Source organism: Podarcis muralis, chromosome 7, assembly GCF_964188315.1.
Source record: "Podarcis muralis chromosome 7, rPodMur119.hap1.1, whole genome shotgun sequence".
Classification (NCBI taxonomy): Eukaryota; Metazoa; Chordata; class Lepidosauria; order Squamata; family Lacertidae; genus Podarcis; species Podarcis muralis.
In genome coordinates, this window is record NC_135661.1 from 673691 (window position 1) to 701239 (window position 27549).

The following is a 27549-nucleotide window of genomic DNA, read 5'->3' on the forward strand; positions in this document are numbered from 1 at the left end:
TTCTTTGGAAATGCATTTATTTTAAGACAATTGGCTTTGCAGAGAACAGCCATCCCTTGCTCTGCAAAATCTTCATGGGAAGGGGAGAGAACGTGTTGTGGTCCTGTACTCAGACATCATCCCTGCTGCGTCCAGTAGGACTTACCCCAAAGTAAGAGTGCACCCAATGCCAGCCCTACTAGGAGTAGACTCACTGGAGCTAATGGACAAAGAATCATGGAATTATAGAGCTAGAAGTGACCCTAAGGCTCACCCAGTCCAACCCCCTGCAATGCATGACTAACAGGCCCCTTTCTTTCAGTGGGTCTCCTCTGAGTAGGTTTCAGTTGCATGCAACCTTTAAAATACTTGTTCTGCCAAAGAATTCTGCCCATCTACCCCATCACTGCCAATCTTGCACATAATTTTGTGGTTTGGGTAAGTTTAGTGCATCATTTTTAAGTGGGGTTTTTGACCCCAAGTCGATTCTCATTTTTGAAGTCCAACATGCTGGAGAAGATGGTGTTCTTTCGAAGCCTTCAGGCATCTTCTCCGCCCAGAAGTACTGAAGAAATAAGAGTGTGGGGAGGGGGCCCGGAGGCTCCCCCCACCAATTTCAGGGTGTTGTGTTCCACCAGTGGAAGGAGAAGGGTTCCCGGAGGACGTTGGTGCCGCAGTGGACCTCGCCAGACAAGATGTGGTAGGAGAAAAAGTCATCGATGAAGGTACAGTTCAGCCCCAGCGGTTCCAGCAAGGAGCGGACTTTCTCTTCCAGGCAGCACTGCCCATGGATGATGGGGCCAAATGGCTTTGGGATGCCCAGGTGCTTCCCCAAGACGAGCATGTTCACCTAAGCGGAGCAAAAACAACCAAATGCTACAGTCTGGGTTGTTTTTTCTGCCATCCTAGCTAAAGTTCAGCATGTAGAAAGCTGCCTTCTACTGAGTCTAACCATCCATCCAGCCTAAAGTTCACTACACTGACTGGCAGCAGCGCCTTTCCAAGGTTTCAGATAGCGGGTCTCTCCCGCTCTTAGCCAGAAATGCCATTGGGATGGAATCTGGGGCCTTCTGAGGAAAGGCAGGTGCTCCACCACTGAGTTATGCCTCCACTTAAAAGTAAAATAAGTTTCCAGCCCTCATGGGTCTGAATCGAGGACTGGTTTCAAAAGGAACACAGGGAGCTGTCTTGCACCGAGTCAAATCATTTGGCTCAGTATTGTCTACATTGACCGGCAGTGGTTCTCCAGGATTTTGGTGCAGGCAGCCTCTCCCAGCCCTACCTGGAGATGCCATTGAACCTGGGACCTTCTGCTTGCAAGGCAGCTGCTCAGCCACTGAGCTATGGCCGCTCCCCATCTAGCTCAGTGCTGCCTACACTGACTGGCAGCAGCTCTCTGGGGGTTACTGCTCTGGAAGCCGATTTCCAGAGAAAAGGTTTGAGCTGCGCTGGACACCCCTGCACAAACGCCAAGGAATGACGGAGGGAGGAAAGCCCCTCACCATGTCTGGAAACAAGGCGGTCGCCGTAGAGTCTTCCAGAGTGAACAGCTGAGGGATGTCCACGATATCTCTCTCACTCAGGCCCAGCTCCCGCTTCAAAATGCTCCGGTTCCAGTCGATGCAACTCTGGAAGAAAGAAGACGATGCAAAATATTCCCCATGGGCTGTAAAACCCGCTTTGTTTCATGTTGAATATTTGCACCTGAAGGCAGCAAAGCTGCCATGTATTTTTAAGCTCAGGATAGAAAGTAACAGGTTTTTAAACTTTTTTAAAAAAACAACCACAAATTCCTGAGATATTAAAAAACTAATCACAGGCCCCTCCAGATTGGTATTTTATTGTGTGCATATTTTGCAACATGCTCTTGACACAATAATATTGCATTACTGGTGGGTGTGTTTTTTTGAGGGACGTGGGTGGCGCTGTGGGTAAAACCTCAGCACCTAGGACTTGTCGATCGTATGGTTGGCGGTTCGAATCCCCGTGGCGGGGTGAGCTCCCGTCGTTTGGTCCCAGCTCCTGCCCACCTAGCAGTTCGAAAGCACTCTTAAGTGCAAGTAGATAAATAGGTACCGCTTACCAGCGGGAAGGTAAACGGCGTTCCGTGTGCTGCGCTGGCTCGCCAGAGCAGCTTCGTCACGCTGGCCACATGACCCGGAAGTGTCTGCGGACAGCGCTGGCTCCCGGCCTCTTAAGCGAGATGAGCACGCAACCCCAGAGTCGGAGACGACTGGCCCATACGGGCAGGGGTACATTTACCTTTACCTTTACTGGTGGATTTATTCTGCATCATCACCATCACCATCATCATTATTTATTCTATCCCACCTTTGCTTCTAGGAGATCAAGGTAGCAAACATGCTTCCCCTCCTCCCCATGTTATCCCCACAACAACACCGCAAGGTAGGTCTGGCCCAGAGGCAGTGACTGGACCCCAAGGCCACCCCATGAGCTTAACGGCTGAGTGGAGGATTTGAACCCGGGTCTCTCCCAGTCTGACACTCTAGCCACTATACTACACTGGCTTTATTAGCTGTTCTACGATGTTTCCCCAACTGCTATCCCATTATTGTTGTCCAAGGGACTCTAGTGAAATGGAAACAGGGTGAAAATATACCCAGAACGCTTGTGGCATAAAAAGGTGTAGGATTTCAGCTGTAAGTTATGGGATATGCATGGATTGGAAACGAAGCCCCCAAAACACAGCAAGGTGCAAATGCAATGGAGACTGGGATTGCTTATGACTGCCCCAATACCGTCACAAGCCCAAACCATCACAAATGCACAAATGTGTTATTGCTACTTCAGGGTAGGTTTTGTTTTTTTTGCCTCGCATCAGTCTTGTTCACACAACCACCGTAAATAGTTTCCTGGGACAGCATTTTTCTGATCAATTTGACTCGGCAGGCCTTGTGCCAGGAGGAAAGAAAACTCAAAACCCAGGTTGGTGAACCGATAGCAACTAGACTTGATTCCAGTAAGCCATGATTTGCAGCCGAGATTTTTATTTTTTTTCCATTTAAGAAACCAGGCCATATGAGGAAAGCTTGAAGGAGCTGGGTCTGTTTAGGCTGGAAAAGAGGAGAGTGAGAGGAGATTGGATAGCCATCTTCCGATATCTGAAGGGCTGTCACATGACAGATGGAGCAATCTTGTCTTCTCCCGCTCTGGAGGGTAGGACTTGAACCCATGGCTTCAAATTACAAGAAAGGAGATTCCGACCAAACATCAGGAATAACTTCCTGACAGTAAGAGCTGTTTTGACAGCGGAGCGGACTCCCTCAGGAGATGGTGGACTCTCCTTCCTTGGATGGCCATCTGCATTGAGATTCCTGCATTGCAGGGGTTTGGACTAGATGACCGTTGGGGTCCCTTCCAATTCTATGCTTTTATGCTAGATGTAATGTTATGCCAGGGAGCAGGGTTTGTTTCCTTCACACGTTAGTTGGGACGGATCAAAGGAGCCCTCAGAAGGACAGTCAGGGCAAACTGTTACCTGTGGTTCCCCATGATGTGGGAACCACACCTTTAGCAAACAAGAGCTTTCGCTCTGGTTTTCGCCTCAGGGTAGTGTTCACATATAAATGCAGCCATGCAGATCTATGGCACAACCGCATTTGAAATACCGTGCACCGTTCTGGTCGCCTCACCTCAAAAAGGATATTGGGAAAAGTCCAGAAAAGGGCGACCCAAATGACCAGGGGAAAAGGCGAGCGAGAGGCGACATGAGAGTTTATAAAACTACATGTGGTGCAGAGAAAGTGGATGGAGGGAAGCTTGTTCTCCTTCTCTTGGGACATCGGACGTTGTGGACATCCATGTTGGAAGATTCGGGACAGATGAAATCAAGGACTTCTAGAGTTAAACTGTGGAACTCATTGCCACAGTTTGCAGTGATGGCCACCCACTTGAAAGGCTTTAAAAGACAGACTTATGGAGGAGAGGGCTATCGAAGGCTGTTGGCCACAATGGCTCTTCCACTCTGCCTCCGCCCATTGCTGAATACCAGTTTCTAGGAATCACAAGTGGGGACTTTTGTTGTTGCACTTGGGTCCTTTTTGTGGCCGCTGTGAGACCAGGACGCTGGGCTGGGTGGACCATTGGCCTGATCCAGCAGGTTCTCCTCATGGCCTTTACTATATTCTACCTCAGCTACAGCCAACATGGCGTCCTTCAGGTGGCCTCCAACTCCCCTCATCCTCAGCCATCACGGCCCGAGGGTCGGGAATGAGGGGAGTTGTAGTCCCTCAGCACCAGGAGGGCGCCATCTTGGCTACCCCCTTTCTGAAAAATAAAGCAAAGTAAATAACTTTAATCAATTGTGGTTGTAGAAATTGCCACAACAATCTTGTTCATTTAAAACAGCCTCATGAACTGAAGCACTTCATAATTCTCCCATTTTACTTCATGATTGTTGTTTAGGTCAGGAGAGCAATCTATGCCCCCTGTCCATGTCTGAGGTAAAAAAACAAAAAACCTTAGCCGTGCCTTTTTATTTTATCTCCAGAGCGCCTCAGTTTAGCTAACCACAGTTGTTCTTTCATAATTGCTGTGGAATTTGGTCTCTTGTGTGGGTAGGAGAGAAATGACCATAAATGTCTGGCTTGGCATCACATTTTACCTCAGAGTGTTATGGCACAGGTCACGCTAACAGCGCTCCCCTTGTCAGTCAGCGGGAAATAAATCCACATCTTCCTCTTTCCTTATTGCGATTATCTCCCGGAAGATTATAAAGAGGTGGTGAGCTTTTATTTTAAAAGGAGTAGGTTTTTTTTAAAAAAAAACATGTTTTTGTTAGCGGGTAAAAGGAAGTGCTTTGTCGTGGCAAAGGGGCTTGAATAACCCCAAGAAGCCATGAGCTATGCTGCCATGCAGGGCCACCCATAGCCGAGAGTTTAGACTAAATGTGATCCACCTGAAGAAGGAACTGGCAATCCACTCCAGTATTTTGCCAAGAAAACTCCAAGCAAGTGAGAGTTTCCAAGGCATGCTCTGGTTTATGGGGTCACAGAGAGTTGAACACGACTAAGACGACTGAATAGCAAAAGGAAGTGATCTTGATCCAAGTCAACTAAGCCATTGTTCATAGCTGACTTCTTAAAATCCAAGAGGCGACAGGAGCATTGACTGGTGTGTTAGACCACATTGCTATTGGGGTTTGTGATTCTTAGTGTGAAATTTGGCCTCCGTGAAAAGGAAATTTGTGTTTTGCAAAGTGACTGTTTTCTGTCAGCCTAACTAATAGATTGATTCTTTAAAGAAGAATCTGCTTTATTCGCACTTTCCGAAACAAGACAGGAACCGAAATGCAGCCCCCTTTCCAAATTTGCATTTCTCCATATTTTGCAATGCACCTTCTCCAGCCATGTGTACCAAAAAAATAATAATGCATATGCTGAGGTAAAATGTGCGTAAAAAGGCATACAATAATGAAGATGGCATTCAAAAGTAGACAACCTGCTTGTGAATTTTCCTTTGGGACTTCTGGTCAGAGATTGTGAGAAGAGGAGGTTGTTTGGCCTGTCCCTATGTTCTTATGAAATTTAAATAAACGTGGAAAAATAAACATATTGGGGATATTTAAATATTAGGGATCATAGGCTTTGCAAAAAAGTGGGGGGACTGCATGAATAAATGTATATTTTAGGAGAAATCCACACTGAACTGCTGCTGAAATTTTCATGAAGGCTTTTTAAAGAAGCACATCACACTTTGCACACTGATGTGGCAATGTAGAGAACTGAAAATTGGAAAAATGATGATCTATAATGAAATTAAAAAGGTCCTTAAATGGACATTTTCTAAAAAACCAGAGGCTTTTCTCCTGGGCATGGTGGGCCAATTGGTGCCAAGGAAGGACAGAATTTTTTTCATGTATGCTACCACAGCAGCAAGAATTCTTCTAGCAAAGTATTGGAAGACGCAGCAGCTACCCACTCTGGAAGAATGGCAAGCGAAGGTGATTGACTACATGGGAATGGCAGAGATGACCGGCAGAATCCGTGACCAGGGGAAAGAGACAGTGGAAGAAGATTGGAAGAAATTTAAAATATATCTTTAAAATTGTTGTAACATTGAGGAGTGTTGAGATGTTATGGTGTTAAGAAACAGAGAATTGCAGCTGTAAATCATAAGTTTAAGGAAATTATAATGAAGACGAGTCAATTAATTAAATGGAGGGTTGCTGAGAAAAGGTAAAAATAAGGATGCAGAAAAAGGGAGGCATGGGGAAGTCCGGGAAGTAAGGTGAAGGAAAATAAGTCTATGAAATTATACATGTTTATTTGTTTGTATGTTTTGTTCTGTTTTATTGTTTGTTTTTAATACATGTTTGGAAAATTAATAAAAATTATTTTTTTTAAAAAAATGAAAATTGGAAAAATGAAAGAAACCGAGATGGACAGTTTCACCCATCCTTACGCCTAATAGCCTTAGTCGATCTGGTGTCCTTCAGATATTTCAGACTACAGCTCCTATCAGCCCCAGCCAGTATTTTGTCGATATTTTGAAGTAAAAAAAAAAAAAAAAAAAGACCTGGATGTTACCAAATTGGCAAAGGCTGGCCCAGGAAGGAAGATGCAGAACAGCTGTGGCCCTCCAGATGTTGATGCAGGCAGCGTGGTCAGGGAGGAGGAGGATGGGAGTTGTAGCCTGGGATCAGCCAGAGGTTGGCCAGCCCAGCATTAAAAGAAGGCAGGGGGGAATGGAGGGAGCCAGGGGCAGTGAAGGCATGTGAGGGTCTAGTTCTGAGATAGGGGACCTCATGGCCCCCCCAAATGTGGTTCAACCCCAACACCTACCAGCCCCAGCCAGCAAGGCCAAAGGCTCAGATGGGTGCCAGACATTCATGCCAGACATTCAAAGCACTACAATGCCATTTGAAACAGTCACGGTTTCTGGGAGCTGTCATTTGTGAAAGTTGCTGAGAAGTGTTATCAAGTGCTGAGAAGTGTTATGAGGCCTACTTGGGGCTGAAAAATAGCAGAAGGTCTGTCTTTGGATGCAGAAAGAGATGCTGGTGGCAAGGTCTAGGAATGCGGAAAGGAGATTACTAAAAAGGTAGACAGACATTTGCCTAAGCGAGTTGGACCATAGAAACCAGTTGCCAGGGGAAGTTGTGGTACGTCGTTTACTTGATGACAGAAATGAAACAAAATGTGTTTCTCTTCCAGGGAAGATGTATTGCAGATATAACGCAGGGTGTGACTTCAGAGAGATGCCAGGGCTCAACCCAGACACAATTGCTCAATTTCACCATTAACAGGAACAGAAATGGCCAGGTTTTGCCTATTTGTCCCACTTCTGGAACGGAAATCAATCTAGCAAGCACAATAGGTATTTACGTTGCTTTCCATCTGCAAATGATACATAATTGATTGCTCCCCTTCACCCCTTCCTTTGCACTGTGTTTCCTTTGCACTGAAATGATGGGGTGGAAGAACATAACAACAATACAATCACGTGATTAATTATGGACGTTATATAATTGTGCCACGGCGGACAGCAGGACAAATAATGTGTTGTTTTTTTACAAAAGGTGAACTGAGGTGGAACGGAAACCGCGCTGCAAATTCAGGGTGGGGTGGGATGGAAACGGTCCAGATCCACCTGCAGTCTAATAACGGTTTACCTGCACATACTTGCTGTCACGGTGCAAAAGTCTGTCTGCCAGGAGTTCATCCAGAGTAATGCGCCCCACTCTCCGGAGACCTGCAAGGGAAATAGTTTTCACAAATTTTAAAACTTGCTGGCTTTCGTGAGCCCCATCAGGAAAGGAGCAGTAACAGCATGGTGCTGACAACAGCAATGTTCAAATCCTGTATGGGGCAGCTGCATATTCTGGCATTGCAGGGGGTTGGGCTAGATGATCCTTAGGGTCCCATCCAACTTTACTATTCTTTGATTCTATCCTCACCTTCAAACAGGGCAGCATTTCCGAAACCTTCTTTTTGCTTCTCTCTGAACAGCTTCAGGCAAGCAGCGGGACTGGCTAAGAGCAACCGGAAACCCTGCAGGGAGAGAAATGAGAAAGGTAAACTGCCGGGCAGAATTTGGGTCGTCCATTTAGGTGCTCATTATGGGAAGCCCACAAGCAGGACTTGAGTGAGACAGCAACTCTCCTCACCTGTGATTCAGAGGCATACCGACTCCAACAGCAGAGGTAACACACTGTGACTAGCAACCACTGATGGCTTCGCCCTCCCTGAATTTGTCTAATCCCCCTGTAAAGCTTTTCTGGGAGGCTGCAGCCCTCCCACAGAGACTGGGGACAGGGATAGGGCTCCGTGAGAGAAGCCAACAGAGTGACTTTTCCAGTGCAGAGCTAATCAGGTATAAAGCATCAAATATGGAAAAGGAAGCCGGTCAAAGCACTTCCCTGAGGATCAATACCTTCCTGTTGGAAGCCGGAACAAAGGTCAGGAACTCATCCACATGCCCTACAGTGAGCCAGTCAGAATAGAGCTCGATAGGGGGCTGGACTCTTTGAGCATAGAGGAAATCCCGGACAATTTTGACCATTTTCCTGTTGCCAGACCTAAGAGATGAGGCAGGGTTGGTTTTTTTTAAAGAAAGGGAGGGTTGGAAGGAAGGAGAGAGAGAAAGAAAGAGAGAGAGAATAGAAGGTGGGATTAGAACTAGTGATGGGGAGAAATAAATCCAGTTTGCATTTGATTCTCACATGATTTGAGCTTTCCAAACCAAAACACAGCCACCTTCTGAAATTTGCACTTCTTTTTAATTTTGCAACACTGTTCTCTGGTCAAACAATGTGTACAGAAATGCATATACTATGGCAATGCATGCATATAAATGCATCTAATAGTGAAATAAATTACAAAAAATTCATTGTGTTGGAAAAGGCACCCCTGCCTGAAACCCTGGAGAGCTGCTGCCAGTCAGGGACCTGGCTCAGTAAGAGGCAGCTACCATGCTCTCATGAGTAGCCAGATCTATCTTTGTGGTATCTGGGTAGTGAGGAACTAATTGAGAACCAGAAGCCAGCATTGCCTTCCCAGCAAACATCTTCCCAGCTGCCTCTGTCTGAGTTGGGAGGCGCTTGGGTCTCCAGGTGGCCTCATACCATGAGATCCTCCTACATTAAGGCTTCCTTATTAACCAAGCAAGGGACGTGGGTGGCGCTGTGGGTTAAACCACAGAGCCTAGGACTTGCCAATCAGAAGGTCACGGTTCGAATCCCCGCGACGGGGTGAGCTCCCTTTGCTCAGTCCCTGCTCCTGCCAACCTAGCAGTTCAAAAGCACGTCAAAGTGCAAGTAGATAAATAGGTACCGCTCCAGCAGGAAGGTAAACGGTGTTTCCGTGCGCTGCTCTGGTTCGCCAGAAGCGGCTTAGTCATGCTGGCCACATGACCTGGAAGTTGTCTGCGGACAAATGCCGGCTCCCTTGGCCAACAAAGCGAGATGAGCGCCGCAACCCCAGAGTCGGTCATGACTGGACCTAATGGTCAGGGGTCCCTATACCTTTATTAACCAAGCACAGAACAGCACAGGAAAGCTTTTGTTAGGCTCATGACAACCCACTCCTAGTACTTGCCTCCCCCAAAACAATTGCTAGACCAGGGTTTCCCAGGGAAAATATCTGAATGGTATCCAGCAACAAGGCACTGACTTTCTGATTCATCCCTTGATGAAGACTTGGATTTATGTCATCATTGCTCTCTCTGGAGCATCCTTGGTACCTTAGATCATGGGGGGTGGGGTCCAGATATCGTTGGACTCCAGTTCCCATCAGCCTCAGGCAGCATGGCCAATGATCAGGGATGATACAAGTTGTATACACTCTAACCACTATACCAGAATGGCATAGTGGTTAGAGTGTCAGACTTGAACCTGGGAGAGTCCAGGGTTCAAATCCCCACTGTGCCATGAAGCTTCTTGGGTGTGATCTTGGGCCAATCCCTGCCTCTCAGCCCAACCTACCTCACAGGGTTGGTGTGGGGATTAAAGGAGGAATGGGAGAGCCATGTATGGCATCTTGAGTCCCTGGGAGAAAAAGCTGGGATATAAATGCAAGGAATAAATCAATATCTGGAGAGCCGAAGGCTCCCCGACTGGCTCTACAAAAGATCAGGCAGGGAGTCTTCTCCCCAGCCCCACCTGGAGATGCTGCTGAAGATTGAATCTGGGACCTTCGGCATCCAAAGCAGATTCTCTACCACTGAGATATGACCCTTCCCCCACCCCCAATAATTTTCAGTTAACAATTGAATGGCACTGTGTGCAAGCCTTGAAACCCTTCCCCTGCAATGCATTGTTCCACCACCTCTACAAGCGAGGGTGGGGGATTGTAATTGTATTTTTTTATTATTTTGAACTTGGTGGTTTACCCTGGGAAACTGCTGCCAATGAGGATCCTTCCCAGTGGGTACTCCTTCCCCTTGACCGTCACGGCAGGACTGACGTCCAGGTTCCCAAATGAATCCAGGCTGGATACGCGTCCGTACCGGGGTTCTCGGGTCACGTACCCAAAATCAGGGCCCTCCAAGGAAACACAACAAGGAGAAGTAGGAGCATAGGCAAGTATACAGAAGGCAAGGTGTTGCACAAGATGTGCCTTTAACTTCTAATCTGTGTCTGGAAAATGCTCTCTGTTTCCAGAGAGGAAGGTGAGAAATCTTACTTAATCTGGAGAGATGTGCTTTCATTTTTTGGCATTGAGAGGGACAGTGTACAGATAAAGTCAGTTGCAGCCAACACAATTCTGCTCAGAGGAGACCCACAGAAATCCATTACTGTTTCTCCCTCTCTTGTAACACTTGAACATCCAATGGAGCTGAACATTCAGGATGCATCAAAGGATGTCCTTCTATAAGTCCTTCTATACATGGTTAAACTATGGAATTCCACCCGCAGGAAGCAATGATGGCCATCAACTTCGTTGGCTTTAAAAGAGAATTGGACAAAGTCGTGGGAGAAGATAAGGCTATCCATGACTATGAGTCACAATGGCTATGCTCTACCTCCACAGTTGGAGGCAGCAATGCATCTGAATACCAGTTGCTGGAAACCACAGGAAGGGAGAAGGCTCTTGTGCCCAAATCCTGCTTGTAGGTTTCTCACAGGCATCTGGTTGGCCACTGTGAGAACAGGATGCTGCACTAATTGAGTCACCTGCAGACTCTTCATATGTTCTTATGTTAACCCAGTGTGGTAGACCAAGTTGGGTTCAAATCCACTCTCAGCCATGAAACCTCCTCAAGTGACCTCAGGCCTAGATCACTCTCTAGTCTAACCTACCACACAGGGCTATTGTTAGGGGGAAAGTAGGGTGGATGGAGAGAGAAACATAACCATCCTGGGCTCTTTCAAGGAAGACGTGGGCCTGGTTTGTACGCAACACAAAACCATGGTTTGCTTAGCCAAAGTGTGTTTTGTATGAACCCAGCCCAGCAGACCAACTGTGGTTTGTTTTTTGGTGGCAAACCAAAATGTCATGCCATTGCTTCCTTTTTGCTTAGGAACTATGGCTCATTTTCAAAGTGGCTTGGCATTTTGTCTGAAGCCTCCCTGAACCATGGTTTGTTTGGCCACCCTAGCCCATAATCTCTTCCAGCAACAGAGGCAGGAGGCAAGAAAAACCAGTATTCAAGAAGCTAAGACAACTCTTGCAACATATGAAATGATTGCTTTTAGTCGCAGATTGTGTATGGATAAATATAATGATATTTGCAATGCATTTATAGAAATTATAGTGACTTGTATACTCTCTGGAATAATGAATGACATTACTTACTGTATATATGTACTGTATATAGCATATTGTAGTAGACTTTTATGCACCTTTTCATCCCCCCCCCCCATTTCTTTCACTTTATTTGTCCACTGAAAATGGAGAAAACAAGTCATGACTTCTTGTTCATCCGTGAGACAAAGCGTGGTTTGTTGAACAAACCTCATTTTAGCATTCCGTGCAAACACAGCCATGATATTTAGATTTCTTTTCTAATACTATTGATGGAAGCATCTGCTTTCAGTAACAGAAGTGATGTGCTGAGGGCTGAAGAAGCTTGGCTTACCAAAATGCTTTTGAAAGGGAATTTCTTGAGGCCTCGGTTCCTGGGGGAGTCAAAGACGACGGGGAAGGACTTGTGGGGGGCCTCCACATAACCAAACTCCATCTCATCCTGTTAGAGGGGAGGGAAATGGATCAGGATCCCCACTTGGTAAGGTGCTGTATCCCTTTGGGAATGACCAGTTTAAAAATCTGTTTGCAAAAACACTCTTCCCTCTTTCCCCAAATGGGTTTAACACGTACTAGTTACTTAAAGCGTTTGCAGCCTGTTCTTCAGATCAGGGAACAAAGCCAATGGAAATAATAAAACGAAAACAATAATATACAAGAATTACAAAATCCTATGAACAGGTCCAATAAACAGCAAATTAGCAACTGTGCCTTAAGGTGAACAAACAAATATTCACCCTTCCTTAACTGCAGGAGTGCGTATTGGGAGACCTGGGGGAAGGCAGTGATGGGGAAGGCAGAGACCTTCTGGTGGCAGCAGGTGCCCCACCTGGCCTCAGGAATGTACAACTTCAAGGAGGGTACCTGGATCCAGCGGTCGCCCCGATTTTCAATCTCCGGGCAGATGGTCAGCTTACAGCCAGCTTTCTGTGCTAGGGCTTTCACAGCCTCCAGGAATGTCTGGTTGGGGTTGGTGCCTCTTTCAATGCTGGAAAGGAGAAAAAGATGCAAAGGGAAGGAAAAATATGTAGATGAGGACCACAGGGCCATCTTTAGCATATCTGTTCAGCTTTTAAGGAGGTTGAACAGCGAAAACCGCTAACATGAAAAAATAAAAAGTGGCAGCGATAGCTCCATCTTCCATTTTTGTGATCATGCGAAAATGAACGATGCCACTAGGGCACGCCGCTGCATACATTGATTCTCCAGCTCTTCCACAAAAGAGAATGGAAATGACCCAGCGATCGACCACTGATCGTGGTTAAGAACTTAGGCAGCTTCAGCAGCAAGTGCCTTGCGCCCCCCAGAATTCAGCGCCTGGGTGCCCCGCACCCCTTGCATCCCTGGGTAGAGACAGCCCTGGAAGACCATTAAGAGCATGAAAAGAGCCTGCTGGATCCGGGCAGTGTCCCATCTAGCCCAGCCGCCTGTTCTCGCAGCGGGCAACCAGATGCCCCAAATGGGAATCCTGTATGCAGGATATGAGCACAGCAGCATCTCTTCCCATTTGTGATTCCCAGCAATTGGCATTCAGAAACATTACTGCCTCTGACTGTGGAGGTACAGCATAGTCGGATTCCGACTAGTAGCCCTTGACTCCCTTACTTTGGAAGCCATTGTGGCTCAACTGCAGAAGTTAACCATTCTCAAATTAGCTTAGTACTTATGGTACACACACACACACACACACACACACACACACATGTTTCCCAGGACTTGTTTCCTCTAGCCCTGAGATGTTTAGCTGGGGGAGCAAAGGGTTGCCTTCAGTCAAGTCCTAGTCAGAGCAGGAAATGAATGGACCTATGTTTGCCATGTTCAGTCACTTCAGTAGCTCCACCCTGAGCTTGACTAGCACTAGGTGCAACTCTAAGGAAACTATGAGATATAGAATCGTAGAAGTATAGAGTTGGAAGGGACCCCAAGGGTCATCTGGTCCAACCCCCCACAATGCAGGTATCACAGCTGAAGAATCCCTGGCGGATGGGCATCCAACCTCTGCTCAAAAACCTCCAAAATCAATTTAAAGGTTGGAAACCTAGGAAGTGATACTCATCTGAACATTAACCAGCAGCTTGGCTTTAGCATCCTAAATGACATCATTACCCACTGCTCCACCCACAACACCTCGCCGCCGTCACCCACAAAAATATGGTGGTTTTTTAACCTGCAGACAAATATCTCCAATGGCTTCAATGTGTTGGGGGTCATTATCCAGGGAGCCACTCGGAAAACCACAGTGTCTGTGAAAACGGGTGTAGCTGGCGAATTCTGTGGAAAGTAAGAGTTGGGGGGGGGGGGAGAGAATATCAGAAGAGTCTGGCTGGAGGGTCAGGCCATTGGGATCACATCCAGCATCCTGTTCTCACAGTGGCCAACCAGATGCTTATTGGAAGCATGGGTGCAGCTGGAAATTATGGCCTCCCATGTCCCCCACCATCCTCTTCAGGATTGTACCTGACTTGAGTGCTCCAGGAGTGTCGCGTTCAAAGAAACTAGGCCTTTGAAGTCGGCATCTGGGAAGGCCAAGCCCTCCACGTAGAAAGTGTGCTGCCCTTTCCCATCGGTGCGTCCCACGGTGTAGGAGAGCTTGTCCACCCCCAACACATGCTCGTAGTTGGAGAATGACACATTGCCTGCAGTGAAAGTAAGCCACGTGACATCTGTTATTATATTTTGTTGTGTTTATTTATAATATTTACAGGGAAAGTCATGCAAATAATATCCTGCAAGCAAACTGGAACAAATGCAGGATGGAAGTTTGCCCTTGTATAACCTCCCTGCAGACAATCAGAATGAATGCACGATAAAGACTGGATGCAGTCTAATATCTGCATGAGTTTTCTGCAAACAAAGCAGAACAAATGCACCATAAAGACTGTGCGTTGTCTGACCTCTGCATAAGCATTGCACAAGCAAATCAGGACGGATGCTCAATGAACCGGTCTGAGGATCCCCTTGTTGATTCTGTCAGAGCAGAGGGCAGATATTAGAGCAAAGAACTGGGGACTCACCTCTAGCGTGGAAAACTCTCACTTTGGCTGCATCGAACAGGGAGATGTGAAGGACCAGCTTGTGGGTGTCAAAGACGCCAGCAGGGCCATGGGTGTTCAGGATCAGAAGCGACAAGTCTTGCAGGTCTTGGAAAAACAGGAGGGACAAGGATTTAGCTGTCAGAATAGGTCACCATCAAGGTGCTCTTCCAGCCTCCCTAGAGGAGGTGCTCTGACTGAGTTTGCCTTTCCAGTTACCGTATTTTTTGCACCATAACACTCACTTTTTTCCTCCTAGAAAGTAAGGGGAAATGTCTGTGCGTGTTATGGAGCGAATGCCTGCGGGTGGCGGGGGGATCTGCTGCAGTCGTGAGCAGAGGATCCATGGTTCCCCTTCCTTCCCTCCTCCGTGGTTACAAAGCATGGATCCACATGGATCCTCAGGATTTTTGCATTGGACTACTCCAAACTCACTGTCAGATCTCATGTCTGTGGCCACAGCATGAACCAAAAAAATCATATATCCACTATTTCATTTAGAATTTTTTTTTCTTGTTTTCCTCCTCTAAAAACTATGTGCGTGTTATGGTCAGGTGCGTGTTATAGAGCGAAAAATACGGTACATATCAAGCCACTCCAAAGGTTCGTGCAAACCAGGGGTTGATGTTTGAGAACTGTTGACTCTGGGAAATGGCCTCAAAGGTCTCTTCAGGAGAGGTGCACGTACGAAGCTTCGTTGCAGGGGTGCACATATGAAATTTGACTTCAGAGGTGCAGAGATGAAGCTTCATCTGATGCTATGAAATTTGGGGATATCAGGAGCCGACGGTGCTGGTCCTTCCCCTCCCTGTATCCTGGTCACCATAAGAGGGGAAAATGGAGAGCACAGCCATGAGCATAGCCGGGGGGGGAGGGGGGCAGGGAGGGGCAGCTGCCCCCAATAATTGAAAATCAATAAAACCTGAGGTTCTGCCACCTCTAACAAAAAGCCTGCTCCACCCCACAACAAAAATCTTGGCTATGCCTATGAGCACTGCAGAGATGCAAAGGACTGGTTTGTACTCTTTCCTTATTTTTAATTCCAGGATTTGGCTATAGAATCTGAATTAATGCCAAACAGACAAGAGTTGCTAAGCCTGTGCATTTTTGGCAGGTTTTTTTTTAAAAAAATTGTATTTTAAATCATTGTAATAACCCACCCTGGGTGGCAGGTTATTATTATTACTACTGTTGTTGTTGTTGTTGTTGTTGTTGTTGTTGTTAGAACCATTCTTGCCCATTACAATAAGCTGTAGGCCTTTGCGGGCAGGGATGCGGGTTTCACCGCCTTATTCCCATCAAGCTGCAAGGCCAGGGTTCAAGGAGCATTTATTTATTTATTGCATTTACACCCCACCTTTTTCTCCAAGGAACTCCTAGGAGCATACATGGTTCTCCCTCTCCCCATTTAATGCCCACAACAACCCTGTGAAGTAGGTCAGGCTGAGAGGCAGTGACTAGCCCAAGGTCACACCCAGTGAGCTTCATGGCCAAGTGGCGGGAATCGAATCCTGGACTCTCCCAGCTCCTAGTCCAACACTCTAACCACTACACCACACTGGCTGCTTGGCCCCAGCATGTACCTGTGTGGGATCGGACATACGGATAGGCATTGTCCATGTCTCCAAAGCTCGGGCCGTCTCTGTCACAGTTGACCAGCAAAACCGCTCCTTCTCCTTGGGGACCCCAAGACCATTTTGTCTGCAGGGAAAACAGCAACAGTGAATTTCATTGCTTCCTATCAAATGATATATAACAGGGTCTCTCTTGTGTGCCTTGGACTGGGGGGGACCGAGCCTCTCATTACTCTCTTTCATTTTGCTTCCAGAAGACAGACCCCTTTCCAAGGCGGATCTATGCAACCAGATCCCGCCCCCCCCCCCATTTGGAGGCCCACAAGTTTTGGATCTGCTGGTGTAGATATACACATGTTCAACTGAACCAGCGGCTAAGTCCAGATTGTTAGTCAACGCAGCCCTCCCACCCCACCCTGTTCCAATAAAGGTTTTTTCAGGCCCCATTCAGATGCAAAAGAGGAGGCACAAAACTTACGCAGGGTTTACGTTCTAGGGGTCTGCACACAGGTATCTTGCAGAAGGTCACGCAAGATCTTGTGAGGTCTTCGCAAGATCCTGCAAAATCTCCTTCTGACCATTTCCTTCCCGTTCTCCATTTATTTTCCCACCACCTGAGCAAAGCTGCAATTGTGCAAGTAAATCAAACGTAGGACATTTGCAAGACCATTTTGTCATGTGAAAATCTCTCTGTCTCTTGCAGTTGATTTGTTTGGGAGGAAGATCCCAAAAGCTTGGAACCTTAATTCAGTTTTCAGGTGACATCTTCTGTATAAGAAACCAAGCAGGGACCTTCTGGTCCACTGCTTAGTGGCAGAGCACCTGTCTGGCATGCAGAAGGTCCCAGGTTCAATTCCCAATGGCATTTCTAGGTACAGTGGTACCTCGGTCTAAGAACAGTCCTGTTAACAAACAATTTGGGCAACACACTCCGCAAAACCGGAAGTCGGTGTTCCAACTAGCAAACTTTGCCCCGGAAGACGAACAGAAGCCAACCGGTGGAAGGGCACCGGCAGCAGGAAGCCTCATTGGGGAAAGCGCACCTTGGTTTAAGAACGCTTTTGGTGTAAGAACGGACTTCCGGAACGAATTAAGTTCGTAAACGGAAGTACCACTGTACGGTTGGGAACAGACTCTTGCCTGAAACCCTAGAAAGCTTCTCCCATTCAGTGTAGACAAAACTAGATGAACCAGTGGTCTAACTCACTTTTTTTTTACTCCATTCCATACTGCCACATGCATTCTTCAGCCAACTAGTATAGCAAGGAAGTTGCATCCTTATCAGACAAACCCAGAGGGGATAGGACCGTCATTTGCTACTAGCATTGTGCATACATGATGTGGAGAGAAATGATGTGGAGAGGAATTTTCCTCCCTTCTCACCATAGTAGACCCTCAAGGAGTCATCTAACAAAGCTGAATGTTGGAATGTTCAGGACAGATGAAAGAAATGCCGTTTTTTTAGACAGTGCGCATTGTGGAGCTGATTCCCACAAGATGAAGTGTTGACCCCCAACTTGGGGGGCTCCAAAATTGGTTTAGACAAATTCATTAAGAAGAATGAGAAGTGATGGGATAGCCATCTTCAAATATTTGGAGGGCTGCCATGTGAAAGAAGGAGCAAGCTTGTTTTCTGCTCCTCAGCTAAACCTTAGGAAGAATCTCCTAATGGTGAGAGCTGTTCAACAGTGGGATGGACTCCCTTGGAAGGTGGTGGACTCTCCTTTGTTGGAGGTTTTTAAATAGAGGTTGAATGGCCACCTGTCAGGGATGCTTTAGCTGTGATTCCTGTGATTCCTGACCTCAATGCCCCTTAGGCCATCCCTCCAACTCTTGTTGTTTTTTAGTCGTGTAGTTGTGTCCAACTCTTTGTGACCCCCTGGACCAGAGCACGCCAGGCACTCCTGTCTTCCACTGCCTCCTGCAGTTTGGTCAAACTCATGCTGGTATCTTCAAGAACACGGTCCAACCATCTCGTCCTCTGTCGTCCCCTTCTCCTTGTGCCCTCCATCTTTCCCAACATCAGGGTCTTTTCCAGGGAGTCTTCTCTTCTCATGAGGTGGCCAAAGTATTGGAGCCTCAGCTTCAGGATCTGTCCTTCCAGTGAGCATTCAGGGCTGATTTCCTTAAGAATGGATAGGTTTGATCTTCTTGCAGTCCATGGGACTCTCAAGAGTGTCCTCCAGCACCAGAATTCAAAAGCATCAATTCTTTGGCGATCAGCCTTCAACAATTCTGCAATTCTAGGACAAGGCTATTGACGGCTACTAATCATCAAGATGACTTTGTACTACCTACAGTATCAGAGGCAGCATGGAGTGTTGAGCCTCACACCTGGCCAAGGTAAATTGGAGGGCAGAAAAGGTGTGGTGGGGACCGTTCTTGGCAGACACGGATCTATTAGCATATCTGTTGACTTAATTCTTTATGGAGCACATAGTTAAACGGCGGAACTCCCTCCCACAGGAGACAGCGATGGCCGCCAACTTGGATGGCTTTAAAAGAGGATTGGGCAAATTCATGGAGAAGAGAGCTATTGATGGATGGCTCTGCTCTGTCCTTACAGTCAGAGGCAGCAATGCTTCTGAGCACCTGTAGCTAGAAGCCACAAGAGGGCAGAGGGCTGCTGTTGTGCTCAGGTCCTGCTTGCGGGTTTCCCATTGGGGCATCTGTTCATCCACTGTAAGAACAGGAGGCTGGACTGACAGAAACATAGGAAACTCTGCCATTCTTACCTTGTTGTTTGCTTTGCCATCAACCTTACCAGTTCGGCTAGTATCAGCGTCCAGAGAGATAGCTGACAATATATTGGGGTGGGGTGGGGAATAATCATGTTAGTACTTCAGGCTACATATTTGATACTGTGCATGTATATTTTTACTTTATTGAATTTATTGCATTTATACCCCATCCTTCTTCCCCAAGTGGCCCAGGGGGTTAATACCACAGAGTAAGCTGCCATGCCCGGCTTAGCTAGGTCGATTCCCCTTACTTTGGGAGAAAATAGGTAATGAAGCCTATTGCTCACCCCCAGTCTACCTGAGAAGTTCAACATGTAAAGAGGTTTGAGCTAGTTGCTCCAGCTCAACCGTATGGCTCTCATGAGCCATTATACCAATGATTTAGGAACTTGCACCACTGTAAAGTGCCTGTGCAACTTTTTCTGTGTGCAGCTATATGGAAAAGCACATGAATCTGACCTTTGGAGTGTTTGTAAGTAAACTATTTTTAACTTACCAAATGTGTGGCCTTTTTGTATGCTGGGGGAAAGGGGAAATTTGGAACCCACAGGAGCCTGTACAGGTCTAACAGCCTATATTTCCATGCTGTACTTTGCTGTATATTTTGTGATTTTAAATCTCTGCTGGGGTTTTCTAGCCAAAAGTACTTGCCCCAGACTTGGATCTTGAAATGTGTGTGTGTGTGTGTGTTGCACCAACAGCCTAGAACTGTAAGGAATAAGGATCTGAATACCAAATACGAATGAGAATGTGGAAGGACTGGTCATTACTTACCCATACAAGTGATGTACAACCAAGCATTGGCAATGAGGGTGTCCCCCGTTGGCCCGTAATATGAAACCCGAACCTGCAAAAAGACACAGTACCCAGTCATAAGAACATAAGAAGAGCCCTGCAGTTTCGATCAGACCAATAGCTCTGATCTAGTTCAGCATCCTGTTCCCACAGTGGCCAAACCAGGTGCCCCAAAGGGAAACCCTCAAGCAGCCATTCCCAACAATGCCATTGACACCTAATGGTTTTTTCTTGCGAGGTTTAAATAGCACACAGAATGGCAAGTCCCATATGGCAGCAACATGGGCTCTTCCATCCCACCTCTGTTAATTCTCCACTGTCCATGTGACATTCTCCTCTAAATCACTGACTTTCCACCCTTACCACTCTCTCAATCTTGATTTTCTCATAACAGGGATACTCTGAAAAGTAAGTAACGCCCCCCCCTCATCCTTTTATTCCCCTAAGTCTCATGGTTCCCTCCAGGCTTGTATCCAAAAGGACAGGCTTTCAGAAGATGAGCATGGCTGTTGGTATAAGGGTGCCTCGAGCACTTTGTTTTCAACGCCTCTTACAACAACCCTAGAAGGTAGGTTCGATTTACAGTGGTACCCCGCAAGACGAATGCCTCGCAAGACGGAAAACCCGCTAGACGAAAGGGTTTTCCGTTTTTGAGCTGCTTCGCAAGACGATTTTCCCTATGGGCTTGCTTCGCAAGACGAAACGTCTTGCTAGTCTTGCGATTTTTTTTCGCTCCCCCCCCCCTTTTTCTAAGCCGCTAAGCCGCTAATAGCCTTTTAGCAGCTTAGCCGCTAATCCTTTAATAGCCGCTAAGCCGCTAATAGCGCTAATAGCGCTAATCCGCTAAGCCGCTAATAGGGTTGCTTCGCAAGACGAAAAAACCGCTGGACGAAGAGAATCGCGGAACGGATTCTTTTCGTCTTGCGAGGCACCACTGTAGTTAGTTAGATATTTTGTAAACTTTATACACCACTTGATTGGGGGGGGGGGACACACCAAGCAGTTTACAAAAAGCTTAAACAATAAAATTATCCAGAATAATTTACAATAGTTTAAAACATGGGTAGGCAAACTAAGACCTGGGGGCCGGATCGGCCCAATTGCCTTCTAAATCCGGCCTGCGGACGGTCCAGGAATCAGTGTGTTTTTACATTAGTAGAACGTGTCCTTTTATTTAAAATGCATCTCTGGGTTATTTGTGGGGCAAAGGAATTTGTTCATTTCCCCCTTCAAAATATAGTCTGCCCCCCCCCACAAGGTCTGAGGGACAGTGGACCGGCCCCCCTGCTGAAAAAGTTTCCTCACCTCTGGTTTAAAACATACCAAAAAGTTAAAATACTAAAAATACCGAATTCTTACAAATGCAGAACGGGTATTGTTAGCCCCTTTTCTTTTCTTTTACAAAAGTACATTGGTACCTCGGGTTACATACGCTTCAGGCTACAGACTCCGCTAACCCAGAAACATAGCTGTCAACTTTCAGATTTGAAAAGAAGGGATCAGCAGCCTCGAAAATAAGGGATCAGCAACCTCACCTGTCCCGGGGACAGTCTACGGGATATCTAACAATCGGGGATAGCAGCAGGAAGCAGCAGGAAACGGCACTGGAATAAGGGAATTTCCCGCAAAAAAGGGAAGGTTGACAGCTATGCCCAGAAATATTACCTCAGGTTAAGAACTTTGCTTCAGGATGAGAACAGAAATCGTGCAGCAGCGGCGCAGCGGCAGCAGGAGGCCCCATCAGCTAAAGTGGTGCTTCGGGTTAAGAACAGTTTCAGGTTAAGAACAGACCTCCGGAATGAATTAAGTTCTTAACCCGAAGTACCACTGTAATTCAAAACACTATACAACAATCGGCCTGACTGGGTTTGAAATCCATTTGGATCCAGTGCACCTCCCTTGTTGCGACACTCTGCGCTGCTCACCGCAACATGGTCAAAGGCTGGCTCCCAGGTATGGTTGCCAGGCTCTCAGAGGAGCCCAGCTGCTCCCCACTCACCTTGTTGTCATTGACGGTGCTGCTGGGTCCGTTTAGAGCCACGACCACTTCCACGTCCGAGTCGAGAAGCCACCTTGTACCTTCAGATGCTGTGGTAACATTGGGGTTGTAGATGACGTAGACTCGAAGCCCGGAAGTTCCACGGACATCAAATGACGTGGCACCTTTGGGTATAGATCTAGGGCCAGAGCAAACAATTGGGGTGGGGGGTGTTCAGTTTTATCATTGCATTATCATCACTGATAATTGGAAAAACTTTCTGACAGTCACTATTACGATTACATTTGAATGACATATTTTTCCTTTTTTTATTTTTTATTTTTTTATTAAAGTTTCAAATTTTTTATAAAGACAAAACAAAACAATACAGTAATACAAACAAACAAAAATAAAAACAGGTATAATTTCAACCCTTATTTTCTTATAACTTACTTCCCCGACTTCCTCATACCTCCCCTTTCTGTATTCCAATTTCTAATTTATTAATTCAGCAAATCCTTTCCCTTATTTTTCATTTAATTCTTAGCCTTTCTTTTCTTTTTTACTTATCCATTACAGCTGAAAACCACATAATTTCTAAACCAACGTCATTCTAACATTCATTAATTTTGCAATATTTCTTAAGATAGTCCTTGAATTTCTTCCAATCTTCTTCCGCTGTCTCTCTTCCCTGGTCTCGGATTCTGCCAGTCATCTCTGCCAGTCCCATATAGTCTATCACCTTCATCTGCTATTCTTCCAAGGTGGGTAAATCTTGTGTCTTCCAATACTTTGCGATGATGAATGACATATTTTTCCTTCAAGGAACACCAGGTGGCACACGTGGTTCTCCCCCTCATTTAATCCTCACAACAACCTTGTGAGGTAGGTTAGGCTGAGGGAAGGCAGTGACCTCATCCCCAAAGTCACACCCAGTGAGCTCCCTGGCAAAATGGGGGTTTGAACCCTGGTCTCCTAGGTCTTAACCTGACATTCTAACCAGGGGCGGACTTTGGTAATATGGTGACCCTTAGCGAGGACAAAATTTGGCCCGCATCCCTAAATATTTCTTATTTTCATGCCCTCCACCCTCTTGCCTTCTGTTCTGCGCATATTTTGTGCTCCTTCGGCTTGGCGCACTGTTTGGGGGAACCGCCCATAGCATTTCCCTAAATCCAGCACTGCTCTAACTATTAGGGCCCATTGGTTCTCTATTCCAGCTAGGCAACAAACCCAAAACACTTTAGTGCAAAGCAGGCTCAGTAAGGAGTGTGGTTCCCAAATATTTTTTTTGGGGGGGGCGCCCCCTTGGATTCCATAAACTCATACCTAGTGCCTGCTACTCTAAAATAAAGAATCATTCAGAATAGCGCTTTGCACGACCTACTAAGGAAGAAAATAGCACAATCCAATCCAAAACAGTAACCATTAATGGCATATTTATTCCGGAGCCAGTTAAAACTATTTATTTTAATGAACCCAAGTAAGCTGTTGAACTTGATCCAGGGATAGGGGCTTTTTAGAGTCTGGTGGACATTGACACCTCCATCGCACCCATGATTCCCTGTTGCCTCTTGGCCCCTGGGAATCCTGCTGGCCACTTTGGGATCCCCTACCCTAGAACTTCCCCTGCATTCTGACTGCATTCCAAAGCCAGGATTGTGATGCAATGCTACAGCTTCAATGAGAGCTGCTTGACGACAGCCTTACACACACACACATATATATTCCACATATGCATTGCCACCTTTCTCTCTGTGCTTCCTCCACCCAGCCCCGTCTGTGCCTTGCAGCAGCTTGTAAAGAAAGATATTAATCTGTCAACATGCAGAATTTAAAAGGGAAGCCGAGGGAGCCAGTAAATCTGGCCGTAAACCCGTCTAATCGCTCCTTTCCTTGTAGTTGGGCTCTGTTGGATTTACGATCTGCAGAAGCACACCCATTAACCATGACTCCTGGAGCTAGTCATCTTTGGTCACAGAAAGGAAGGATGGAATGCAGGGTGGAGAGGGGGGGAATGAAACCCTCCTTTATGGGCCCTAAATAAGAGCAATCATTTTAATAGTGTTTTCCATGCAGGTGGAACAACCACCTTCGATTTCTTAATCTGCGCACACCTATAAAGGTCATCCTGGGAGTTTGGGCTGGATGGTCACATAGCAGTTAAAGTCCAAAGCCCACTACAGGAAGCCCCATAGCAGGTCCTGAGTGCGAGAGCAATTCTCCCTACGTCTCAGCAAGTGGGTTGACAAGAGCACTCTGGACCTCCTCCTCCTTATAATAAAATACCTGCTGGATCAGACCATAAAGGGCCCAAGTAGCCCAGCATCCTGTTCTCCCAGTAGCCCATTCCGCTTATGTGGCTTATGTTGCAAGGGAGAAGCTTCCCAATGTAGGATAGGATGTCCCTATTTTCATCTGTTGGAGGGTACGCTTCACATTTGTAAGAGCTTGATCATTTAGTGCAGCATCACCCAAACTTTGGGTGCCTATTGATACAAATCGGGGCAACTTTACTGTATTCTTTTCACCACCTGCTAAAAACATTGTTATTTGAACAAACCTACCCAGTCGCTTACAAAGTTGGTGTGAACTTTCTGTACGTTTTAAACGATTTTTCATGATGATTTCCTTGTTTTATCTTTTTGTGAACCACTTTGAGTTTTGTTTGTTTTGTTTCTTTGTTGTTGTTTTTAACAATCAAGTGGCATGAAAATTTCATGAAATAAATTAAAACAAACAAATAAATAAATGTCCCCCCGGGCTAAAGACTCTTCCTCAGCTACAACAATCAAAGCAAGTATGTAAGTATGTGACCTACTCAAGAGGTCGTAGAGAAAGAATCTTTCAAATACACCCTTTGACAGCGGCAAGGTGAACAAAGAGCCCTGTGACACATTGAAAGGCCAACACGTTTCCTGAGGTGCAAGCAGCCTTGGACTAGAAATACAGCTTTGTCAGATGGGCAAAATGTTATCCTTAGTTGACAGGTATATCTATACATTGGCAGAAACAGTTGACAGGGTGGCTACGGGGATATGGAATGAAAAGGAGTACAGTAATGTGATATTCAGACTAATTTTTAAATGAAGTTCTTCCCCTCACCCACACACAAATTCCTGTCTCTCTGCTGATGCCACCTTTGGCAACCTGGCGCCTTCCAGACATGTTGGACTACAACTCCCATCAGCCCCTAGTCAACGCACATCCATGTTGACGATGCATGTTGGGTACAGCTAGTGGATTTGGTGGTTCTGAGCAGAATTCTTCCCAATCAGAGTTGATGCAGCAGAATCTGCAAAGCTGCAAATCTCTGCAAACCTGGATCTCTGCTACCTCGGAGTTTGATGCAGTGGGATCAGTTTTGGAGGGGAGGCAAAGACAGAGGGGCAGAGCAGCTTTTTGTTTATTTAAAAAGATTTCTGTACCACTTGATTGCCACAAAACTGCCAAACATTTTGTAACAGATGCCAAAATTATGGATATAAATAGTTTAAAACAAGGAATTTAGAAACAGCAACAACCCACTGTTGTACGTATCTGGGTAGGTTTGCCTAAACGGAAATGTTTTAAGCAGGTGCCGAAAAGAGAACAGTGAAGGTGCCTGCCTGATGTCAAGAGACAGGGAGTTCCAGAGCATAGGTGCTGACACACTAAAATATGGATTCCTTGCAACTGCGGAACGAGTCTTATATGGCATCTGTAGCAGCGGCAGTTCTGCTGATCGAAGTGGCTGAGCTGGTATTTACAGTGGTACCTCGGGTTACATACGCTTCAGGTTACAGACTCCGCTAACCCAGAAATAGTGCTTCAGGTTAAGAACTTTGCTTCAGGATGAGAACAGAAATCGTGCTCCAGCGACGCAGTGGCAGCGGGGGGCCCCATTAGCTAAAGTGGTATCTCAGGTTAAGAACAGTTTCAGGTTAAGAATGGACCTCCGGAATAAATTAAGTTCTTAACCCGAGGTACCACTGTACATGAAACCAATCTAAAATAATAAAGCTGTGTCCAGGTCCCTGACACCCTCCTCCTTCTTCTCCCTGTGCAGAACGCAGTTCTTGAGGGATTACTCATACCAGAAGCTGCACACTGCTGGTGTCACAGTGTACAGAAATAGCACCTCAGTCTCAGGGGCGTGGGCTCCTTGCACACCTAGCCTTCAAGTCTTTGCTTGCCTAACGTTGTCTGACAACCCCCCTCCCTCCACCTTTAAGGGCTCATGGCTAAGCTCAATCTGTTCTCCTTCACACCTCTCCTTCCTCAGAAGAGAGAAGGACTCGTGTTCCTAGGGTTTCTTAACGTGACATAACATAACCAGTTGACCTACAATATTCTCTTGCCTGACACAGGCCCACTCAATCACTTTAATCAGTGGAATTGCCACCGCTACAGGGGCCACATAAAACACGTTCCACATTTGTAAGAACTTTGGAACTCCCTGCCTCTTGATAGTAATCAGCTGCCTTCACTGTATTCCTTTCAGCACCTGCTTAAAACATTATTGATTAAACAAGCATATCTAGACTCTTAGAAAGTTGGTGCGGATTTTAATCTGTTCTAGTATTTTAACTTATTGTATATTTTGAAGTGTGGCTGCAAAGTTTTCCTGATTTTCCTGTTTCATCTTTTGTAAAGTGCTTTGAGGGTTATTAGCTTTTTACCATCAAGTGGTGTATACATTTTATGAAACAGATGAATAAATGAATAAATAACATAGAAGCATAATGTAAGAAGAGCCAGTGGCCCATCGAGCCCAGTATTATTATTCAGAAACATTGTTGTTGTTGTTGAATTGTCCTTATTTTCATTGGACAAATGTTGGACAGTATGGAATCCCAGCCATCATAGCCACTGGTCGGGGATTTCTGGGCGTCAACCCCTGGTGAGCTATAGTTTCTGAGTTTTTTAATAGCTAGTAGGAAGTTGCCTTCTAGCAAGTAAGACCATAGATCCATCTAGCTCTGTAATGTCTACACTGACTGGCAGCAGCTCCCCAGGGAGACCTCCCCAACCCTACTTGGAGATGCCAGAGATTGAACCCGGGACCTTCTGCATGCAAAGCAGGTATTCTATTGGAGAGGTCTATTGTCAGGGATGACCCTTCAAGGAAGTATTGCTTAAAATATATTAGACCCTGTTTTAAACAATGAGTCTTGTGGGTTTGTGCCATTGAAAGCTGGTGCCAATACATTTTTTAAAAAAATAAGGATTTAAGGCACACTTTTCCCTCAGTGCCCCACGTGCATCACCTCAGTCCCACTCACAACAACACTGTCGGACAGAGACCAGAAAAACAATGACCTTGCTTATTGCCAGACACAGCTAAGATCAAACCCAGCACCAAGCTCACAATGCCCTTTAACCACCCAGGGCTGTCTATTCTCACAAAACGCTCAACTGCCAGCCCATGCAAAATGCCATCACTTTCCCACAGAAATGCCATCACTTGCCCACAGAAACACCATCACTCACCCATGGATGTCTATCGAGATTTCTGTCCCCAACACGCAGACGATGTAGTTCGGCTGCTCGGTGGACACCCGCACTACTCTCTGCCTGGCTGTCATTGTCTCAGCGGGGAGAAAAGGTGGCCAAAATTAGCACTTCTGCAGAGAGCCTGGATTGTCCTGTTTTCACGGGGAAACCAGCATGACTGGCTTAGGAAGGCGAAAAGGAACCCTGGGACCTCTGCTCCACCTTGTTCCCTTTCCCTCTTTGGTGTGTTGGTGCTGTCTCCTTGCCTTC

General features: G+C 46.2%; 1 protein-coding gene and 1 long non-coding RNA gene across 2 annotated transcripts; one reads left to right on the forward strand and one right to left on the reverse strand.

Annotated features, from left to right (window-relative positions):
- LOC114602817 (protein-arginine deiminase type-1-like) lies at positions 1 to 27549 on the reverse strand. The gene is made up of 16 exons (XM_028741496.2): positions 27277 to 27549; positions 21826 to 22003; positions 19806 to 19878; positions 19026 to 19087; positions 16300 to 16417; positions 14699 to 14824; positions 14142 to 14320; positions 13852 to 13955; positions 12549 to 12672; positions 12019 to 12126; positions 10330 to 10481; positions 8374 to 8518; positions 7898 to 7991; positions 7613 to 7692; positions 1482 to 1607; positions 1 to 829 (listed from the first exon to the last, which is right to left on the reverse strand). Exons 1-16 carry the CDS (start codon positions 27369 to 27371, stop codon positions 596 to 598), a joined length of 1998 nt encoding a protein of 665 aa, XP_028597329.2. The 5' UTR covers positions 27372 to 27549; the 3' UTR covers positions 1 to 595.
- LOC144328305 (uncharacterized) lies at positions 4988 to 8242 on the forward strand. The gene is made up of 3 exons (XR_013393492.1): positions 4988 to 5112; positions 7155 to 7317; positions 7950 to 8242. It is a non-coding gene; the product is annotated as an uncharacterized LOC144328305 (long non-coding RNA).

Coding starts and splice junctions, on each gene's coding strand:
- LOC114602817 (XM_028741496.2), bottom strand. CDS start 27,371: ATGACAGCCAGGCAGAGAGTAGTGCGGGTGTCCACCGAGCAGCCGAAC. Junction 19,088..19,805: donor GTTGTACATCACTTGTATGG/GTAAGTAATGAC, acceptor ATATATTGTCAG/CTATCTCTCTGGACGCTGAT. Junction 14,321..14,698: donor GAGAGTTTTCCACGCTAGAG/GTGAGTCCCCAG, acceptor CTTTCACTGCAG/GCAATGTGTCATTCTCCAAC.